Source organism: Lingula anatina, chromosome 2, assembly GCF_051362555.1.
Source record: "Lingula anatina isolate TDL-2025a chromosome 2, LinAna3.0, whole genome shotgun sequence".
Lineage (NCBI taxonomy): Eukaryota > Metazoa > Brachiopoda > Lingulata > Lingulida > Lingulidae > Lingula > Lingula anatina.
Window position 1 is genome coordinate 12,411,999 of NC_141768.1, and position 19,783 is coordinate 12,431,781.

Sequence of the window (19,783 nt, forward strand, 5' to 3'; positions counted from 1 at the left end):
ATATATATATATATATATATATATATATATATATATATATATATAATACCTTCTATAACACGTAGCTCAGTAGCTGTATTCTGATTATTTTCGAATTTATCTGGATGTTTAATTTTCATGTAGTATTACACTTGTTATCCACTCGTTGATCGCCAGGGAAACAACCCTTCATTTTCATTAACTCTAAATGCAACTTGACCGTGCCAACATCAGCTTTATACTTGTTTTGGGGGGCGGGGGGGGGGGGAATACTTTCGTTGCGTACGTGAAATCATACACTGCCGTCCTTGCACAATGTACGTCACCCGCTCACACTTAGAAATCAATAATAAGAGGTGACCTCACCCGAAGTCAATAACTGAATAATACAACATGGACTGTTGGTTTCCTCTTTAACATGATAGAAAAACTATTACAAGAGAGATGTCTGACGACGTCGACCGGCATAGTGCTGGCTTTATCTATTTCTGCCACCGTCGTAATATTTGTCTTTTATCCGAACGGTCCTAAATACATGAAATTACCGAAATTAGACCCCATTTCCATAGATTTTAGATCGATCTATCCCTGTGGGGAGTCTCACTAGATTACTGTCAGCTTAGCCGGCTTAAGCGTCTCTCCCGCCTACTAAAAGCTGTAAAGGGGTAATTAACTGTGGTGCGCGCTCGGCTGACTGCAATTTAGCGTGAACCCCCAGGGAGTTAGGTCGATCTAAATCTTAATCCCTGGATCGATCTAAATCTCTGGGAATGCACCAAGTCGGCTATCCAATTTTAGCAGTTCGAGCGTTGCCAAATGACGTAGACCAGGTAAACTTTTCTGAAACAGGCCCCTGGGCACGAAATAATGTCGAGGATGAAGTATGGAGGTCTAGCCTATTTCCGTACATTTTGAGGCCAGTCGCAGGTCTTGGTGACCGGATTGAACACCAGACCCGGAGGACACTGCTGTGAGTACATAATCCCGTTGGCACAGCTGTAGTATTTGGTGGGGTCCTTCGGATCAGGGAACAACCCGTCTCCCGGGTACGGCATTACACCTGTAACGATAGCAGAAATATGAAATTTGTTTTATTGAAGTTTTTTTTTTATAACAGCCACTTTAGATTTAAAAAAAATAGGCCTATGGTGCCATTATTTTACGGATACTTTTTTATTGGTAAAAGGGATATGAAAGAAGTGTGAGGAGTTCTATCAGTTAGTGCAGTGGCAGAGACGCCAGACTTATCCTTAAGTGAAATTAAGAAATGTCTGTACAATGGGTGGATTTTCCTGTATCACCTGTCTCAGATTTTTCGTGTACATCTTCTGCTTTGGACTGAGAAGGTTTGGGTGGTACTTGCGCAGAATTTGAAACCGAAGGACTGGAAGGCTTCCCTGGGACGTCCGCTGGCTTTGGTGCAGTTGGTGCAACCTGCATGTCAGAGGGACGAGCGTCTAATGAACCTCTCCCATCAAGACCGGACTTGAGAGCCCTTAACAAGGGGTAGGGTCCCATGGTGCCGAACTTTCCTTTGAAGTCATCCATGTCAATGCTCCAGACCATAACGCCACCGAGGCCCTTGGACCGCGCGTACTCACCCTGTATCAGAAAGAGGTAACGAAACGCTCATAATTAAAGTGAAAAATGCAATGGTTAGGGAACCCCCTCCCCCAAGATCGAAAATATAGCTAGAACTTGGTAAACTACAGGAACTACTCGGACAACTTTTTGCAAAATTTTAAGAAATATAAGGCTCATGTGCGCACAAACCGTAATTTCCTAAAAAATAAAGATCGAGAAGCTAACAATCGCCTTCACATGTGCTGTAGAAATAACATCGCCATTCAAATGGGCTGCGCCAAGTATAAGTTAACACGACACTTTAGAAGAACTGATTGGAGCAATTTCGTTTAACTTTCCTTCATCCTTAGACTCTCGGTATCGTCGTATCCTATCCATTGGTTGCCACAGATACTGTATGGCACCTTGTGTTGGCAACTCCAATTTCGCTGGGCGGACTGCAGTTCACATATCTGGAGATTTTGTTATAAAAACGAAATGTTATGTAAATTAAAAAAGTTCAGCTAGGATATCAATTTAATGAGTGTCCCGGTCATTATTGAAGGATTCGCCTATATCATGTATATATATTATCGACGGTTTTATGTTACACTTGCATACCGAGCAATACTCTATCGAATTTCAAACTAGAGAAAAATAAGTAAGTTTTTAAAGCAACTATTTTTAACTGCTATTTTTAAACTGTATTCCTCGTGATACTTGTCTCTGAAGTACGAGCACATTTCACAAACTGAAATTTAAAATAAGAGAACTATCGAAAACAAACATTTAGACAATATTTGAAGAATTATAATTACAATTAAGAAAGATATTTTGAACAGTTCTCGAACCTCAAAGTAAGCCAGCATACTGGGCTCTAATGTGTAAGGCCCCGGTGTCCCAGGACCTCTAATGGGTGCCCCCAAGCCATGGACTTCAGGGTTTCTCAGGGTGAAGGTGCGTCCGTAGAAGGCAACGCCCAGCACTATCTTGTCAGGAGGCATGCCTTGCTGAATCCAGTAGTTGACAGCAGCATCCTAGACGTCACGGCAGAGAAGATAAGCAAAATGCAATTTTTTTAATTTGTTCGAACAACTCACTTTAACAACGCTGGCGGATTCGGTTTTCTCCGCCTCCCCCCAACTCCATCACCCTATTGCACAGGATTTATTAAGATATTGAGCATTTTTGGGCAAATTGGATGGTGACTATAAGAAACACCTTTCCTGCCGGTCTGTTGGTTCCAGAGTAAAAGGGGTGAAGGCTGGATATGCGATTTTTTCTAAGGACCCCGCCTCCCTTTCTGGATCGGCCTACTGGTATGGGTTAAATCTCGATGCTTTATAAAGTATATGTATTTCATCAATATTAAATGCCTAAAGTGTATATAAATAAGCTTTTTCCCCTTACTTGGTTGGCCGACTTGTGTGCCGGTGGTTCATCTTGCCTGTGGTAGAGGGCGCTGTGGTGCCCCGTGGTGTCCTCCCAGCTGCCGTGGAAGTCGTAAGCCATTAAATTAATAAAGTCCACCGACCTGGTACAAGATAAGAAAAAACAGCATTTCAGAAGATCGGGTTGAAACTTAAAAAGTATTTTCATTGTATTTCAAAAGAAGTTTACTAAAAAATAATTCCAAAATTATCAATTATTTTTATACAGTGAGATATTCAATGAAAGACAGCTGTTTTTGCCTCTTTCAATGAAAGTTTTTTGTTAATTAAAGCGTTATTCTACTTTGCGATTGTTGGAACGTCATAGCCACTGTCAACAGCATACACCCCTGCAGCGACGGCAGCGGTCAACAGCAATCGGGGTTTCCCACTTGTATTAGCTTCCTCCTCAAACGCTGATCGAGTATCCTAACAAAAAGAATAAGCCATACTTTGAAATTTTTTATTTTATGTAAACTGTTATTGGATAGAAAACTGTCATACTATTTCTTCAATTAAAAAAAATTAATAGATACTAATCATAAAGTGAGACGTGTAATGTTTATATAATAACGTTTACTGTTGTACCCGAATGTGCTCGCCTCACCTGAATTAGTTCAGCGAAATGCCGCTTTGTCTCGGGAGGGGAGCCACGATCAGAATTTCCAGGATACTCCCAGTCATAGTCGAAGCCGTCAAATTTGATATCTCTCAAATATTTGATAGTGCTCTTGATGAATTGAGCTCTCGTCGCAGCAGACGACGCCATTTCGTTAAACATGGCGGTGCCGTGATTCCAACCACCAACTGCCAAGAGTAGTTTCAGGTTTGGATATTTGTCCTTTATGGAGACTAATTCTGAGAACATTTCTACAAAACAAGCACATCTCTCTAAGTGGTGTGGTTTCACTCGAAACACCCCCTCCTCATACGCCGTGCATTTAATTTAGCAAGAAAGCAAGTTAATACATAAGTTAATACACTAACACTACTAGTACTATTACAACTATTGATTATAACTATAAAAAGTTTTGTTTATGATACCCATATCATTCCACTGCGTGCCCTCTAGAATAAATCCCGACTTGTTTTTGTTGACCTTGGCAAATGAATAGATGATATGGGTGCACAGACTAGGGTCGATGTCGCCGGGGACAAATCTTGCCTCATCTTTTCTTAAATGAGCCCAGTTGGTAAAATATACCACCAGTTTTTTGGAGCTGGAAGATACACCTTGCATATTCCCTGGAATTAAACAATCGTTAATACAGTTAGGGTCGCTGTAAAAAAAACAGACCCAGAATGATTGCGTGTTGGTTTCTCGCTGTCATAAATCTACGCCTTTTGTTTGTAAAATATTTCCGTATGGCATTTAGGCATGATACAAGTTTTTAATTTTAAAATGCTAAAAATGCATGTAATTTTTCATTTGGCTTAAAGGTTAAAATGATAGTGTTGGTCGGTGAGCACTTGAATGTGCCAGGAAGAATCGTCATTTTCTCTTCGTCAAAATTTTACGATAGTTTTTTTTAAACTCCCAATATTCTAGTCTATTTTAAGGCATAATGCATCTCTATTGAAGCAATATTTCAACTGATATTAAAGACTGTAAATAGTTAGATTATTTATTTTTATCCTTCTGAAAAAGGCACATGTAGAGTTGTTTTAAATCAGTAGACTTCTGCTGTTCGTTTCCCCATCTCAATCATAATTGCCTGATAGATGCAGCATTCCTAAAAGTACATAATTTCTTTTTCTTTTTTGAAACGGGGTCCTGCGGTTACCTAAGTGATAGCATGCGTTTCCCGTAAAAAACGAAATAGGTTGTGTGGCAATTAGCTAGTATTAGTTTGTCATTAAGGGAAATTACATGCAAGATTAACACTCGCATTTTATGTTTTATTTCAAGCACGCAAAGGCCTGTGGCTGGGACATCAATGAGACTACGATTAATATTTCTGACTTCGAGTCAAACAGCATCCGCAGATTCAAGAGTATGATAGAGCTGCCGAAGAACGAAAAAATGAGCAAACGTAAAATGTCGTGTGGGACAAACTAGAGATAATATAATAAAACAAGGAAATAAGAAAGACAAGAAAGATTCGGAGTTACCCTTTTCTGAATTCATTACAAGGCTACCTGCAGTGTTTTGTTAAAGGTTTTATGAGACAAAGTAGACTAGTTGGTCGACGAAAATGTTCGCATTTCAACCCTTTTCCCATAACCAAAGACTAATCTCAACCACAGATCTCCCATTCCTGCCAAACACTTCATAAGCACGTTTTTCCATGTCAGTTTTTTTTTTTTTTTATCATTTTATCTATCGTTTTGAGGTGACGGAAGACGTAATATAGTAATTTGATGCTATTTAATAGTGCACGTATGAAAATCGCTCTTTTCATCAGATGTTAATCGTTTAGAAAACCAACACTTTTATAATATTAATTATAAATAAATCATCCTTCCTTTTGTCAGTATGTGTTTACGTTCAAGTTAGTTAACTAACTTCACTGCTTATGTGGCCATTTGCTCATGCTCTGTCGAAAAACTAGTGAAAAAATACCTTGAGAATGATACAGCTTAGCAATGTAATCTAGAATCACCCAGTTTAAACTACAAATTAAACACGATGCTGTTCAATAATACTAAAGATAAGGTTACCTTTAAACGGGTAGCTTCACCACGCACCTTTCCTCAATCAGTCAAACTGTCAAATTTCAAATTTTGTTTATAAAAGGATCTTACCAGACATAGTGTTATGTTCCTTGCCAGTTAATAGCAAATGGTTTACGGTTATATCATACGTTCTGTTGGTAACACGCTATACTGCAACCGCTTTGCTTGTTCAACTGTGCGACGCTTTGATTTCACCGTAAAACGTGACGCTCTTGCCAGTGCTACACGATTAAATGGCGCGTAGAAATTCTTGGAGTCTTGGTTACGGTGAAGACACTTGAGTTTAATAACACGCGGTACACAGATTTATGCATGGATATTATATATATTGCTCCAACCCATTAGCTGTCACGATTATTGCCCAAGCACTATGAACTATGGTGAGGGGGAAGTAAACTTAGTAATCCATAAACTATATATCTTCAGTGAGAACGAAAGCAAGGTAACACCTGAATGCACGTAGCATAACGTCGTCATTTACGTCACAGGGATAGGTTATTGGGGAGATGGGGGGCTCTTGAGTTGGAGATCGTACGGTAAGAATTACCGCGAAGGAATTAGGAGTTTGGTATTGTTTTATAATTGATATTCATTCACCAGAAGTACTGTAAATGTACCTCGAGTCAATATACTTCATACATGTCGGTGAAATATCAAAACCAGTCAACTGTGCTTCATCCCATATTTAAGGAAAAGAAACAAATATAGATATCACATACATGTTTTCAAAATTATTTTTATTAAAAAACCTTTTGTAAGATTGTTACAATACAAAAATAAATATATCAAAATTTATGGGAAATTAAAATGGTGATTGTAAAAATAAAATAACTTACATTAAAAATTATATAAAAGTCCACAGGAAAAAAAAATGAAAAGCTTTGATCTCATCTATTACAATGCTTACTGTTATGCTGACATCACACTAGCAATAAGTATTTTACACAGGTCATCTCACTTTCAGATCTCGTTACTTTTTGGTCGACGTGGGCGTGACCCTGAGTGGGATAAAGCGGCGTCCATCATTCGTATATCCGTAGTAATCAATATTCAATCAATATTCTATCTATTCATATAAACTTTTTTTCATATACACGCAGCAATGTTCTATATATTCCTTTAGTAAATCTTCTCCAATTTCTTAACTTTGGGAAACTTTGGGTGCATAACTTCGCCTTCTTCTTGCAATGAAAATCTACAGATGAGGTCTTGGGTATCGAAAACCAGGCCGTCCATACAGCATGTGCGGAATGGGTTACCATTGGCGCAGTTGTAGTAACATCCGTTGTCATCAGGGTCGGGGAAGATGCCATCACTGGGACATACGAATGGATCTAAAAGTGGAAAAAGCATGATATATTAGGGTTTGAGCACAATGGTTTTAACTGACTGTATTTTAATTGGTCAACATGCATTAGAGGTAACTGTTAAAAACCAAACCTTTTTCGCTAAGTTTTTAATGATATATCCCCAGATAAAGAATCCTACCTATTTCTGTGGGGTTTCCATTGGCACAAGATGGGACGTTGTCTTCGTAGTCGCACAGGTAAGTCTGTGGGTTGTAGAACATGCCTTTGGGGCAGATTTTGCTGAATGCTTTATTCATGGCGCAGTGATAGAACTTTCTACAATTTTTTGGATGTGGAAAATATCCGCTCTCTTCGGGACAAACGAATTCTGAAAAATCAAAGTTTTAATGTAAGTCAAATGTCTTGCCTATTTAAAATATTATAACAAATGGGTATCCAGATATAAAGCTATAACCAACCCATATCTGTCACAAGCAAAGGAACAAAATTTACAGGTATTCATAACAAGTCCTCATTTTCGTTGAATGACTGAAAGTAAGAATTATATGTATACAACAACATCCAAGTGCACGTCTGCACATAGATGCGTGAGAGTGTGCGTGCTTGCTTTGACAATACTTACTTCCACTTGCTGCTGTAGTTGGGGGCTCAGTAGGTGCCTTTGTTGGCGCTTGAGTTGGTGCAACGGTAGGTGCTTCAGTAGGTGCCTCAGTGGGTTTTTGAGTTGGTGCAATGGTAGGTGCCTGGGTTGGCGCTTTGGTTGGTGCAGCTGTAGGTGGTTTGGTAGGTACTTGAGTTGGTGCAACGGTAGGTGCCTGGGTGGGATTTTGAGTTGGTGCAGCGGTAGGTGCTTGAGTAGGTGCCTGGGTTGGTGCTTGAGTTGGTGCCTGGGTTGGTGCTTGAGTTGGTGCAGCGGTGGGTGCTTGAGTAGGTGCTTGAGTAGGTGCCTGGGTTGGCGCTTGAGTTGGTGCCTGAGTGGGTGCCTGGGTGGGTGCATCAGTGGGTGCAGGGGTACCAGGCTGGGAACTACATGCTTGAAGACCAGCGTTTATAGTTCTAAGGAGAGGATAGTTCATCCCGTGTTTACAGAATTGGCCAGAGAAGTCGTCCATGTCTAAGGCCCACATATGGATTCCACCCAGCTGATTGGCACATACATAATCAGCCTATTCAAAAGAATACACTTCGTGTTTAGAGTTGCTGTGGGGGCAAATGGTGTTCATTTTCTTTAAATAATAAGACATTGAATAGTTTGCCTTACTGAAAAAATCCTGAATATTTTTCGCTCTGATTTTAGTTAAATTTGTTGATAAATTCACTTTTGAATTTATTTTTTACACACTGATGATCAACAATGAGCCTTGTAAATTGAAAAAATAGATATTTACCTTAATTCTCATACTTGTCATGTCATCGTACCCCACCCACTGTAGAGAGACTGTGTCGTAGGCATATGGCACTTTGTGTTCACTGTTGAATACACTTGGCCAAGCCTTTTGGCATACCTACATATTGAGAGAATGAAAACGTTTTTCAGTTTGATTTTGTAAATTTATATTGTATATGTCTAGGGTGACTGAGAAAAAAAATTAAACGATGTTTTTGTTTAATGTTCAGAATTTTAGAATAACCTATATGGGCTTTTATGGACTATATATTTTTTAAATATAAACTTCAAATTGAAAGAGAACCAGTTGATATGAACTGTGAAATCATGTAAAGGAGTCACACCTCATAATAACCCAAAAATCCATTTTCTCTGGTGAATGGCCCTGGACTCCCTGCTCTAGAAGCGGGATCCCCCAAGTCGTGTCTGTTGGCGTCCTGCATGGTGAAGGAGCGTCCGTATGAACCCACTCCCAGGAGGAGGTTAGCTGGGTCGTACCCTTGAGCGATCCAATATTCCACGGAAACATGCTAAAATAAGCATAATGTTTATGTATTACTGCATGTTGATTAAATATCATGAAACAGTCATTGTTAATGGTGGTGATCGTTCAATTGGGTAAATAGATAAACACTGTTCAAACAATGGATAACTTGAATGTTTTCTCTAAAATTTCTCATGCAGTTTTAATACCCTGTTTTCCTTTTCATTTTTTGTTTATTCTTCATTTTCAGTTATTTTATTATTATTATTTTTTTTTATTATTATTTTTTATTTTTATTTTTTGCAAAATTATATATACATTAGGGCCTATACTAGTGCATATGTATGTATATTTTGAAATATATCTTACAGCGTTGAGTTGGTTTTGGGGGTAGGTTTCATCCGATCTGGGATACAGAGGAGAGTTGTGACCAAGAAAGTTTTCCCAGCCGCCATGGAGGTCATAGGTCATCAGATTAGTCCAGTCAAGGTACCTAAAAAATGATTACTTTCGTTTTCACTTTGATCATTTTTTCCTGTTTTACAAATGCAAGTGTTACACATTAACTACGAAAATTCAAATTTCATTGAAAAAACTGCGCTTCAAATTGCACGATGCGGATGATAACAAGATAAATAAGGCAAGAAGAAACTGGTGTCGTCCAGCAATATCTTTTTGAATATTTAGACGTCAAAGTAGAAATACTCTTACTTATTCATGACAGGAATGTCGTATCCATTCTTTGCCTTCTCTGCAGTCACACCGACTGAGGCAGTCACTAACAAGCGCTCGGATCCACTTAATGCCGCCTCTGCGTCAAATGCCTCTCTCGACTCCTGACATCAAATATACAATTGCATGAACATTTTCTCTAAATAAAATACTGACAAGTCATTACGCAGTCCTATCCTCCTACAGGATGTATGAACCGTATGCAAAACACGGTATTATACTGGCATGATAAGCATTCTACATACTATGTTACCTCGTGACGAGCATTCAGCGGAAGCGTTGTCCCTCATTGACTTACATATGTACGTAAAATCATTTGGATAATCGTCAGTTTTTAGGCTACAGTTATAATAAGATATAGTATTAAGTGTCATGCCTCATGGAAAATTATTCAAAGCAAGTGTTAACAAATTTGTCACGCCTCGATCAGTTCTTGAACTAGCTTACCTTCACCAAATCAGAAAACTGTTGTTTTGTCTCGGGGCCACTGCCCCTATCTGCATCTCCGGGGTATTCCCAGTCATAGTCGAGACCGTCGAAGTTATACTTTCGCAAGAAAGAGATGACATTTTTGAGAAACTGGTCTCTTGTTGACCTCTGCTTGGACATAATGTTGAATGTTTCTGTGCCGTGGTTCCATCCTCCCGCTGCCAACAATACCTTGAGTTTGGGGTTTATTTTCTTCAGCGCCATCATCTCGGCGTATTTAGCTGTAAGGATAGGTCAGTTTTGTTTTAATGGGGATGTCAGAAACAGATCTGATTTACCCATCGGATAATGATCCATTATGATAATAAAATATAATTTTTCCATCGTAGAACTCCCTGAGTGCTACATGCAACCATAAACGTTTACTCTGAATTCATTTAGAAAGAAAGTTACTCTCTTTGTTCGATCGCTGCTTACTGTTTTTTTCTTTCCTTCCTATATATATATATATATTTATAATTACGTTTGCCCTTTGTGCCTACCTTCATCGTTCCATTCAATCATCTGAAGGCCCCACTCTCCGTTCTCCAGGCCCACGTTAGCAAAGGCATAGTAGATGTGTGTGCATAACTTAGGATCTATGTTTCCTGGGAAGAATTTTCCATCCCCTGGTCTATACTGTGACCAGTTTGTGTACCAACAGGCTATTCTGAATGCATCTGAAAATGATAGTGAATGAAATAATGTTTACTGCAAAATAAGAAGAAATAAAATTGATAATTATACGTTTATATACGTAAAACAATTCGTTAATTTTTTTTTCGTACACTCTCTGAGACAAGATCAAAAATATATAGCAGGACTATGCACGGGTTAGGTGAACTCACTCAATGTACTGAATATCTATTATCTATATTTGTTTACTTAAGACCACAAGTATTGACTAAAGAACTACACACGCAAGCATTGTATGATCAAATAACCTTTTATCGTTTTAGCATATTTTAAGGTACTTACATGTGGATGGAATGATGATGGCGAATGCAAAAATAAGTTGACTTATCTGGAAGAGAAACAAGGACAGTGAAGTATCATCTTAAATTTAAAATGGTATTTGAAACAAATTAGGAGAAAAAATGTAAAATTATTTTCGACGAGAAACGCATTCAACAATGTAAAAGTTCGAAGGTTTCTGCATTTTTACATACCATTTTGTTGCTCTTCTGTATTGAACTTTGGGATTCAGAGAGGTTTTACAAATTTTTCTTTGGTTCTGCAGTCAGCTCGTGATGTTCAGTGAGATTTGTTGAAGCACCAGGGTCTTGATCCTTTATATATGCACAAGTCAGGGCTGGACAAGGGTCTATAAATAGTTAAATCGTCATCCACTGCACATGGTCAAATAGCCTGCACTCATAGAGGTCTGAACAACGTCATCAGTAGCGTGACACACTTAATGATAGACCATTTACCAGTCATGGATTGATAAACATCTCAATCCATTTCCACTCACCTCTGTTTGCAAATTAACTAGGTTTTGAAATTAAAGTAATGCCGAATATTGTACATTTTGCTAAGTTTATCCGATCTTTAAAAAATACTGTGGAACTTCAAAGATCTAATTTAGAAGTGTCATATATGCGTGTTGGGTATTTAAGGCAACGTTTAAATTGTCTAATATAAAACGAGCACAATTAACTTTGGCCCCTTGATGCGATTGAATCACTCCCGTAAAGGGCTCGTTATCTCAATCTTCCAGGTATGACAATCAAACTTTTATTATGAGGAAGTTGGTGCCGTGAGGTGGGGTGTTAGCGGCTATATGGCCAGTTAATCAGTTTGAGTAAGGTTCATATTGAGATTCTATTATATTAATCATTTAGGGACTTGTTGTTTTATTATGAGGAAGTTGGTGAAGTGAGTAAGGATATTTACGGCTTTATGACCAGTTTATCAACTTGATCGAGCTTGATATTGAGATATTATTATATTAATCATATAGGGACATGTAAATAAAGGTTTGTCCCATTTCGGTACACGTACCTCTTCTTGACCTGTTGTGAGGATATTTTTGTTAGAAATTTATTTTATTATTATTATTCTTTTTTTATTTTATTTTATTTTTTTTTTTTTGGTTAGAGTATCTCAAATGTGATTGAACATGTTCAGTTAATTTTCATTATTTTTTGTTACACAAATGTTACTCAGGCCCGTAACCAGGGGGGTTCGGGGGGTTCGAAAGAACCACCCTTTTTTGTCAGGAAAAGGTCCATTCTTTGTAAAATTTAATCTAGGTACACAAAGGTTTCATTGTAAAAGGTCCACTTTTTCAGAAAAAGAACCCCCTTTTTGCAATTGTTTGCTACGGGCCTGTTACTGAAATCTAATCATCGCCTTAATTGACACCCATACTGAATTGCTTACTGCAGATTTTATTTCCGCTGTCTGGAATATGACATAAGAGTAATAATCGCAGGAGCCCCATTTTACTACTTCATGTATAACTGTTTTCATAGACGAAACAAACAATATGATGATTAATAACAATGATCATAGATAGTAATCAATAAGAACATGCGGTTATCACATACAGTAACCACATCTGTGTTTTTTCAGGCAAGCCGCAACTCTTCAAACTTTTTATTGGCGCTATTTAACCCTACCTATTGCTCTATCCTGTTATTGGGCATTTGGCATGGAAAGCGATCATAAAGTGCCATGAATAAAATAGAAAACAACAACATTGAAATAGACAAATAAATTAATAAGACTTGGTCGTTGTCCGCATTACCATCAGTGCGTTTCGTAATATGACCGCATGGAAAATGCAGTAGGTTGATTACTGACAAGGAATCATTAATCGGGAGTAACACCATGGTTTCGATATACATGTATTACCCTATTAAGAATGATCAAGTTGTCACATTCCACCTATGGATAAACATTATATATATATATATTAACATGTTTTATAGATATTTTGTCTGAGCATTATGTCGGCACGTACTTTCCACATCTCATACATGTATTTTGAAGATCTTTTGTTATGGATCCTGCTTAATTAAACTCACGCATGCCAAATTTGATTCATCAGTTGCGTATCTTTTACAGTACTCACATATTCATGATAAATTACTTTTTTATATTGAAACTGCAGGCCCATGGCCAGCAATTTCAAAAGGGGGGTTCTTTTTCTGAAAAAGTGGACCTTTTACCATGAATCTTCGTGCACCTAAATCCAAAGGGGACCTTTTCCCGGCAAAAAGGAGGTTCTTTCGGAACGTGGTTACGGGCCTGAACTGCAATATGCCCATCTTTTTTGTGCTAGATCGAATGATAAATAGGTAAGTTACAACCAAAAGCTGACAATATAGTACTTGCACTATCCTAATTGCTAACTCCTGAATTTCTGATGCTGCCTGTATGATGTCTTTCTTAGCAACGCCACTCCGGATCCGTCATATGATACACAATATGAAGAGTGGGCTCCCAAATTTGTCTATTCACATCTCATACATGTATTTTGAATTTCACTCTTCCTTTTTCATGAATATATTTATACAGCAGTTCTATGGTTAACAAATTTAATCCATGAACAGAATAAATTGGTACATGAAATTTTTTGCTGATGTGGTGTACTTTTGCATATGGGGTCACACATTTGATCACCATTTTCACAAGTCTGCACCCCCAGCCCCTTCAGAAAGTACGAGGTGTAAATCTAAAAACGATGACCTTTGATAGCAATTTGGGTCATCATTCTTTTTATTTTTAATTATGTACAAAGGGCATTAACCCCCCCCCCCCCCCCCCCCCAGCGTACAGTTTGTAGACTTGTGGAAATGATGATAAAATTGGATGACCACGAAATATGTTTTTATGTATAAGCAATGCTGCACCTCACTCAGTCTATATTTTGCTCTAGGCTTTGAGCTCTGAGCTTTGTAATTGAAAGTATCATTTTTAGATGTATGTTGTATAATATTACATATCGAAAACAGAAAAGTAGGTCAGTTTTTCTTACAAATATTTTTATTGAAAATTGTGTGAAATATGATCATCAATACAAAAACATTTATCAAAAGTATGTTATTCAAAGATTACTGATTGTAAAATATATAACCATTTCAATCTTTATATGATATCATAAAATATGTTAGTTATCTTTAATATAAAAATCTGTAGAAAAATTAAAAGCTTAAAACTTATTACACATTTACATGATATATAAATACTCCAATGATTCAAAAAGAGAAAACTTGATAAATACAAATAATTTGGTTCAAGTGGGAGTGAACCGAAATTGGTTAAAAGATTTCTGTCTTATAACCATAGAAACTGTTAAGCGTGTTCCTCATCAATTTCATTTCACCGGCATAACATAGGCCTTAATTCACATACACGGACATTTAGCCTTTACACATTATTTTCATCTGAAATTACAATTTCGTAATTTAAGGGAATGTAATTTCGCGTTCTTCTGGGAGGGCAAATCTACAGATGAGGTCTTGGGTATCAAAGACCAGGCCGTTCAGACAACATAGGTGGAATGGGTTACCATTGGCGCAGTTGTAGTAACATCCGTTGTCATCAGGGTCGGGGAAGATGCCATCGCTGGGACATACGAACGGTTCTAAAAGTGGAAAAAGAGTGATATATTAGACAGAGTCTGAAGTTACAGATTTTAACTGACTGAGGTATGTCACACAAAATTCATTCTAAAATTAAGTGTTCATTAACTTCACTTATTTGCAGAAAAACTAGTTCAAATTGAAATAGCCTTTCCAATGACTTTCTAAGAAAATTTTCAAAAAAGAGAAAAGTTGATAAGTGGTTCCTATAACCTTCATAATATTTAACAGAATACTTTATAAAACATTGCGGTCAACATAGACTGATTTAAACTCAGTTATAAACTTTCAAAATTGAAATATTCTACACGTAAATGAAGCACAGTGGAATGTATACTACTCACCTATATCTATGGGGCTTCCATTGGCACAAGATGGCACGTTGTATTCGTAGTCGCAGAGGTAGGTCTTTGGGTTGTAGTACGTGCCTTTCGGACAGATTTTGTTGAATGCTTTATTCATGGCGCAGTGATAGAACTTTCTACAGTTGCTTGGATGTGGAAAATATCCGCTTTCACTTGGGCAAACAAATTCTGGAAAATCAGAGTCGTAACGTAACTACATAATTATTTCATATTTGAGAAACGATAAGCTACCCAAGCATTGATTTATTACTAATCGAGTATCTTAGAAGCAAATGGATGAAATTTTTTATTAAACAAAATTTTCTCATGATAATTCAATTATTGATTGAATGCATTGCGTGTTTGTGTCTGTGAACTTTCTACGGCTATACTGACCTCCGTTTGCTGCTGTAGTTGGAGGTTGGGTAGGCACAGCAGTGGGAGCTTGAGTTGGTGCGGCAGTTGGGACTTGAGTTGGTGCAGCGGTAGGTGCCTGGGTGGGTTTGTGAGTTGGTGCAGCGGTAGGTGCTTGAGTTGGAGCCTGAGTAGGTGGCTGGGTGGGTTTTTGAGTTGGTGCAGCAGTCGGGGCTTGAGTTGGAGCCTGAGTAGGTGGCTGGGTGGGTTTTTGAGTTGGTGCAGCAGTCGGGGATTGAGTTGGAGCCTGAGTAGGTGCCTGGGTGGGTGCATCAGTTGGTGCAGGCGTACCAGGTTGAGAACTACATGCTTGAAGACCAGCGTTTATAGTTCTAAGGAGAGGATAGTTCATCCCGTGTTTACAGAACTGTCCAGAGAAGTCGTCCATGTCTAAGGCCCACATATGGATTCCACCCAGCTGATTGGCACATACGTAATCAGCCTGTTCAAGAGAAACACATTTTGAGTTTAGAGCTGCCATGGTGGCAAACGCTTTTTTGAAGAATTACTTATTGAATAATATTTTTAATTCCTCTTATGTTTTTTAGCTAACGTTTTAATTTTGCATGTGAAATTCGTTCAAAAACAATGAGCCTTTTCAATTGAATAAGGGCAGATGCTTACCTTAATTCTCATACTTGTCATGTCATCGTACCCCACCCACTGTAGAGAGACTTTGTCGTAGGCATAGGGTACTTTGTGTTCACTGTTGAATACACTTGGCCAAGCATTTTGGCAGACCTAGAAATTTGATGAGTGACAAAGTTTTCTTTATTATGGCATGTTACACCTTCTATGTATATAGTATTGGTTTTCTTAAATACCAAGGCCTCTTTGAGTAGATAAAACAGAACACCTTAAAGAAACTTGTTTGAATGAAGAGTATTTCTCTGGCAATCTAAAATCATCCGTAGCTTTCTCACCTCATAAAAAACTCTAAGGGCCAAATTGAAAGAGAACCTGTTGATGTGTAACTTGAAATCATAAAGGAGTCTCACCTCATAATAACCCAAAAATCCATTTTCTCTGGTAAATGGCCCTGGACTCCCTGCTCTAGAAGCGGGATCCCCCAAGTCATGTCTGTTGGCGTCCTGCATGGTGAAGGAGCGACCGTATGAACCCACTCCCAGGAGGAGATTAGCTGGGTCGTACCCTTGAGCGATCCAATACTCCACGGAAACATGCTAAAATAAGCACAAGATTCGTAAATTATTACACTTTGTAAACAGCCTCGTTTATATTTTACTGAGTGAAAAGGTCCTTGTACACAATTTCAAATCAATTCCTAAAGGATGCCACGGTCATATATCTATATTTGTTGTCTATTTTTTTAATGACTATAGGTTTTTTATATTTTCATTTAGTTTGATAATCATTTATTTATTTGCAAAATTTAAAATACATAAATATCTTACAGCGTTGAGTTGGTTCTGGGGGTAGGTTTCATCCGATCTGGGATACAGAGGAGAGTTGTGACCAAGGAAGTTTTCCCAGGCGCCATGGAGGTCATAGGTCATCAGATTAGTCCAGTCAAGGTACCTAAAATTATAAATATATAAGGTCGTATTGACAACTAAAACTTTTTGCTTTCGTTTTCACGTTGAAGCGGTGCCCTTTTGAATTTGGATTTCAAGCAAAAGTAAATGCACCTAAAATAGTTCAATTCGGATTATATTAAGGCGAACAGGGAGAACTACCGGTGAAATCTCTTGGAAGCTTCTTGGAATATTTAGACATGAAAGTGGAAAAAAGTCTTACTTATTCATGACAGGAATATCGTATCCATTCTTTGCCTTCTCTGCAGTCACACCGACCGAGGCAGTCACTAACAAGCGCTCGGATCCACTTAATGCCGCCTCTGCGTCAAATGCCTCCCTCGATTCCTGAAAGCAGATAAACAATTACATAAACATTTTCCCTAAATAGTAATAATATGGTGTGCTTATCCTATCGAAGACCATGTAAAAATAATTTTTTGATTTACCCTGTTTCCATTCTCAATAAATCAAGTTTAATAAACAGTTAAATAAATCCTCCTGTATGCACCGCATGCAATATCTCATAATCGAATCCCATACGTGCTTTAAACACAGACGTCGAATTAGTTTCCACCAAAACACCATTATCTCTGCCTTATTCGTTCCACTATTCTGTATGCGATACCTTGATGTAATAGGCATTCTGACTTATTTCTGCTTCTTGATGAAGCTTTACTAAGACTAAAATATTGATGAGTAGACATGACATGTTGTAACTTCTATTTGAACATTTTGAAAGCCGTTAATTCATATAATGTAATTAAAACCATAATGAGATAGCATCTTGGGTATTGTTGATTGCTCAATTGCAAACGTTAATGCATGGAAATTGTGCACCGCGACTTGATCAGTTCCTAAACTAGCTTACCTTTACTAAATCAGAGAACTGTTGTTTTGTCTCGGGGCCACTCCCCCTATTAGCATCCCCGGGGTATTCCCAGTCATAGTCGAGACCATCAAAGTTATACTTTCTCAAAAAGGAGATGACATTTTTGAGAAACTGGGCTCTTGTAGACCTCTGCTTGGACATGGAGTTGAATGTTGCTGTGCCGTGGTTCCATCCTCCCGCTGCCAACAACACCTTAAGTTTGGGGTTTATTTTCTTCAGCGCCATCATCTCGGCGTATTTAGCTGAAAAGATAGCGAGGTTTGTATTAATGAGAATGTCAAAATCATACATAATTAACTAATCTGATGATGATCCATTTTGATAATCAAATGCAATTTACCCATCGTAGAAGCCCCTGGGTGATACATGTAACTACACACATTTATTCTGTATTCGTTTAGAAAAAGTATACAATTACCTCTTTCTTCTGTCTCTGCATAATGCTTTTTCTTTCCTTCATACATTAATCGACGTGAGCGTTTCTTAGATTTATAAATACGTTTGCCCTTTGTGCCTACCTTCATCGTTCCACTCGATCATCTGAAGGCCCCACTCTCCGTTCTCCAGGCCCACGTTAGCAAAGGCATAGTAGATGTGTGTGCATAAGTTAGGATCTATGTTTCCTGGGAAGAATTTTCCATCCCCTGGTCTATACTGTGACCAGTTTGTGTACCAACAGGCTATTCTGAATGCATCTGAAAATTGCATATAACGGTTAATACCATAGCAGGTTTTCATGACAGTACCGAAAAAGACAATTCTATTTTCATACACAATGAATTACAAAAGTAAAAATGATATGTATTTGCGGGCAATTTGCGTTCCATTTAACACATTTGTACACGTATCTATATAAGACAGTTATGTGATAGTACTACATGTGCAAATTTCATTCAACATTTTAGGTACTTACATGTAAACGGAACGATGATGGCGAAAGCAAAAATAAGTTGGCTAATCTGAAAGAGAGAGACAAAAAAAATAGGTTTAATCTCACGTTAAAAAAAAACAAAAAAAAAAAAAAAAACAGATGAAAAAAATAATAACTGAGAATACAAGAATGACATTTGGTTGAAATGAAGAATGATTTTCCTACAAGAGGAAAAGTCCATCGCAGAAATCTCCCTCCTACTTTGTTTGATACGTACCATTGTGTTGCTCTTCTGCGTCTAGCTTTGGTTAAGAGATTCGCTTTAAGTTTCTTCTTTGGTTCTGCAGTCTACTTGTCAGTAAGATTTGTTGAATCGCCAGGGTCTTGGCCCTTTATATATACTCAAGCCCGAGCAGGACAACTTGTCACACATGGTCACGGTGATCTGCACGTCTGGACGACGTCATCCGTTATATGACACACTTAATGATAGACATGTCCCCTAATTTTTCCTAGATATACATCAGTGTCCATTTTCAAGCAGCCTTGATTTCTAACTGAGTTCGTTTTGAACTAAAGAAGGCGAGTTTACATTAAGGAAAGCTTAATTCGATCTAGGAGCGAAACTGTTGTTTATTTGGTTAAAAACTACTAACGTGTTCCTAGAATGCCTGTGCAAATACAACTCTCTGTATGATGTAATACAACTGATTTGCACCCTTGATATATACAAAGATAGAAGTTGTGCTTCTAGATCGAAAAAATTCCCACGTGTAAACACTCCTTTCAAGAATAAACTGCAGGTATGACAAACGAGGTTAAATTATGAGGAAGTCAGTGCTGTGAGTAAGGTCGTCTGTGTCCCTGTAAGTGTGAAGCACGCTTTCTCATAACCGGGAAGTTTGCGGTCCTTAGATCAGTTTATCGGTTTTTACAGAAGTGATATTTATGTTTTTATATATTAATCATACAGTGTAGATAAAATATTAGGGGTTGTATCCAATATTGCGGACGGTGCAATGTATCTCTCCATGCCATGATGTCAGTTGACTGTGGAGATACGAACATCCTCAAAAAAATTGCTATTGGGTGTCCTGTGTATTTAT

General features: G+C 38.0%; 2 protein-coding genes across 2 annotated transcripts; both read right to left on the bottom strand.

The window, feature by feature from the left end:
- Positions 1-376: 376 nt before the first annotated feature.
- LOC106158782 (putative chitinase 10) lies at positions 377-18,533 on the bottom strand. Its single transcript, XM_087007338.1, has 24 exons — positions 18,325-18,533; positions 17,786-18,048; positions 17,138-17,262; positions 16,795-16,918; positions 16,378-16,563; positions 16,004-16,120; positions 15,362-15,821; positions 14,966-15,154; positions 14,448-14,623; positions 11,008-11,053; positions 10,533-10,709; positions 10,009-10,271; positions 9,541-9,665; positions 9,199-9,322; positions 8,690-8,875; positions 8,378-8,463; positions 4,017-4,252; positions 3,580-3,842; positions 3,277-3,401; positions 2,953-3,076; positions 2,394-2,579; positions 1,901-2,015; positions 1,281-1,580; positions 377-1,039 (listed from the first exon to the last, which is right to left on the bottom strand). The coding sequence occupies exons 1-24, from the start codon at positions 18,512-18,514 to the stop codon at positions 876-878; spliced, it is 4,350 nt and encodes a 1,449-aa protein (XP_086863464.1). The 5' UTR covers positions 18,515-18,533; the 3' UTR covers positions 377-875.
- On the bottom strand, positions 6,663-8,460 carry LOC112041667 (uncharacterized). Its single transcript, XM_087004737.1, has 5 exons — positions 8,347-8,460; positions 7,890-8,124; positions 7,581-7,805; positions 7,137-7,325; positions 6,663-6,982 (listed from the first exon to the last, which is right to left on the bottom strand). Exons 1-5 carry the CDS (start codon positions 8,365-8,367, stop codon positions 6,768-6,770), a joined length of 885 nt encoding a protein of 294 aa, XP_086860863.1. The 5' UTR covers positions 8,368-8,460; the 3' UTR covers positions 6,663-6,767.
- Positions 18,534-19,783: the final 1,250 nt, after the last annotated feature.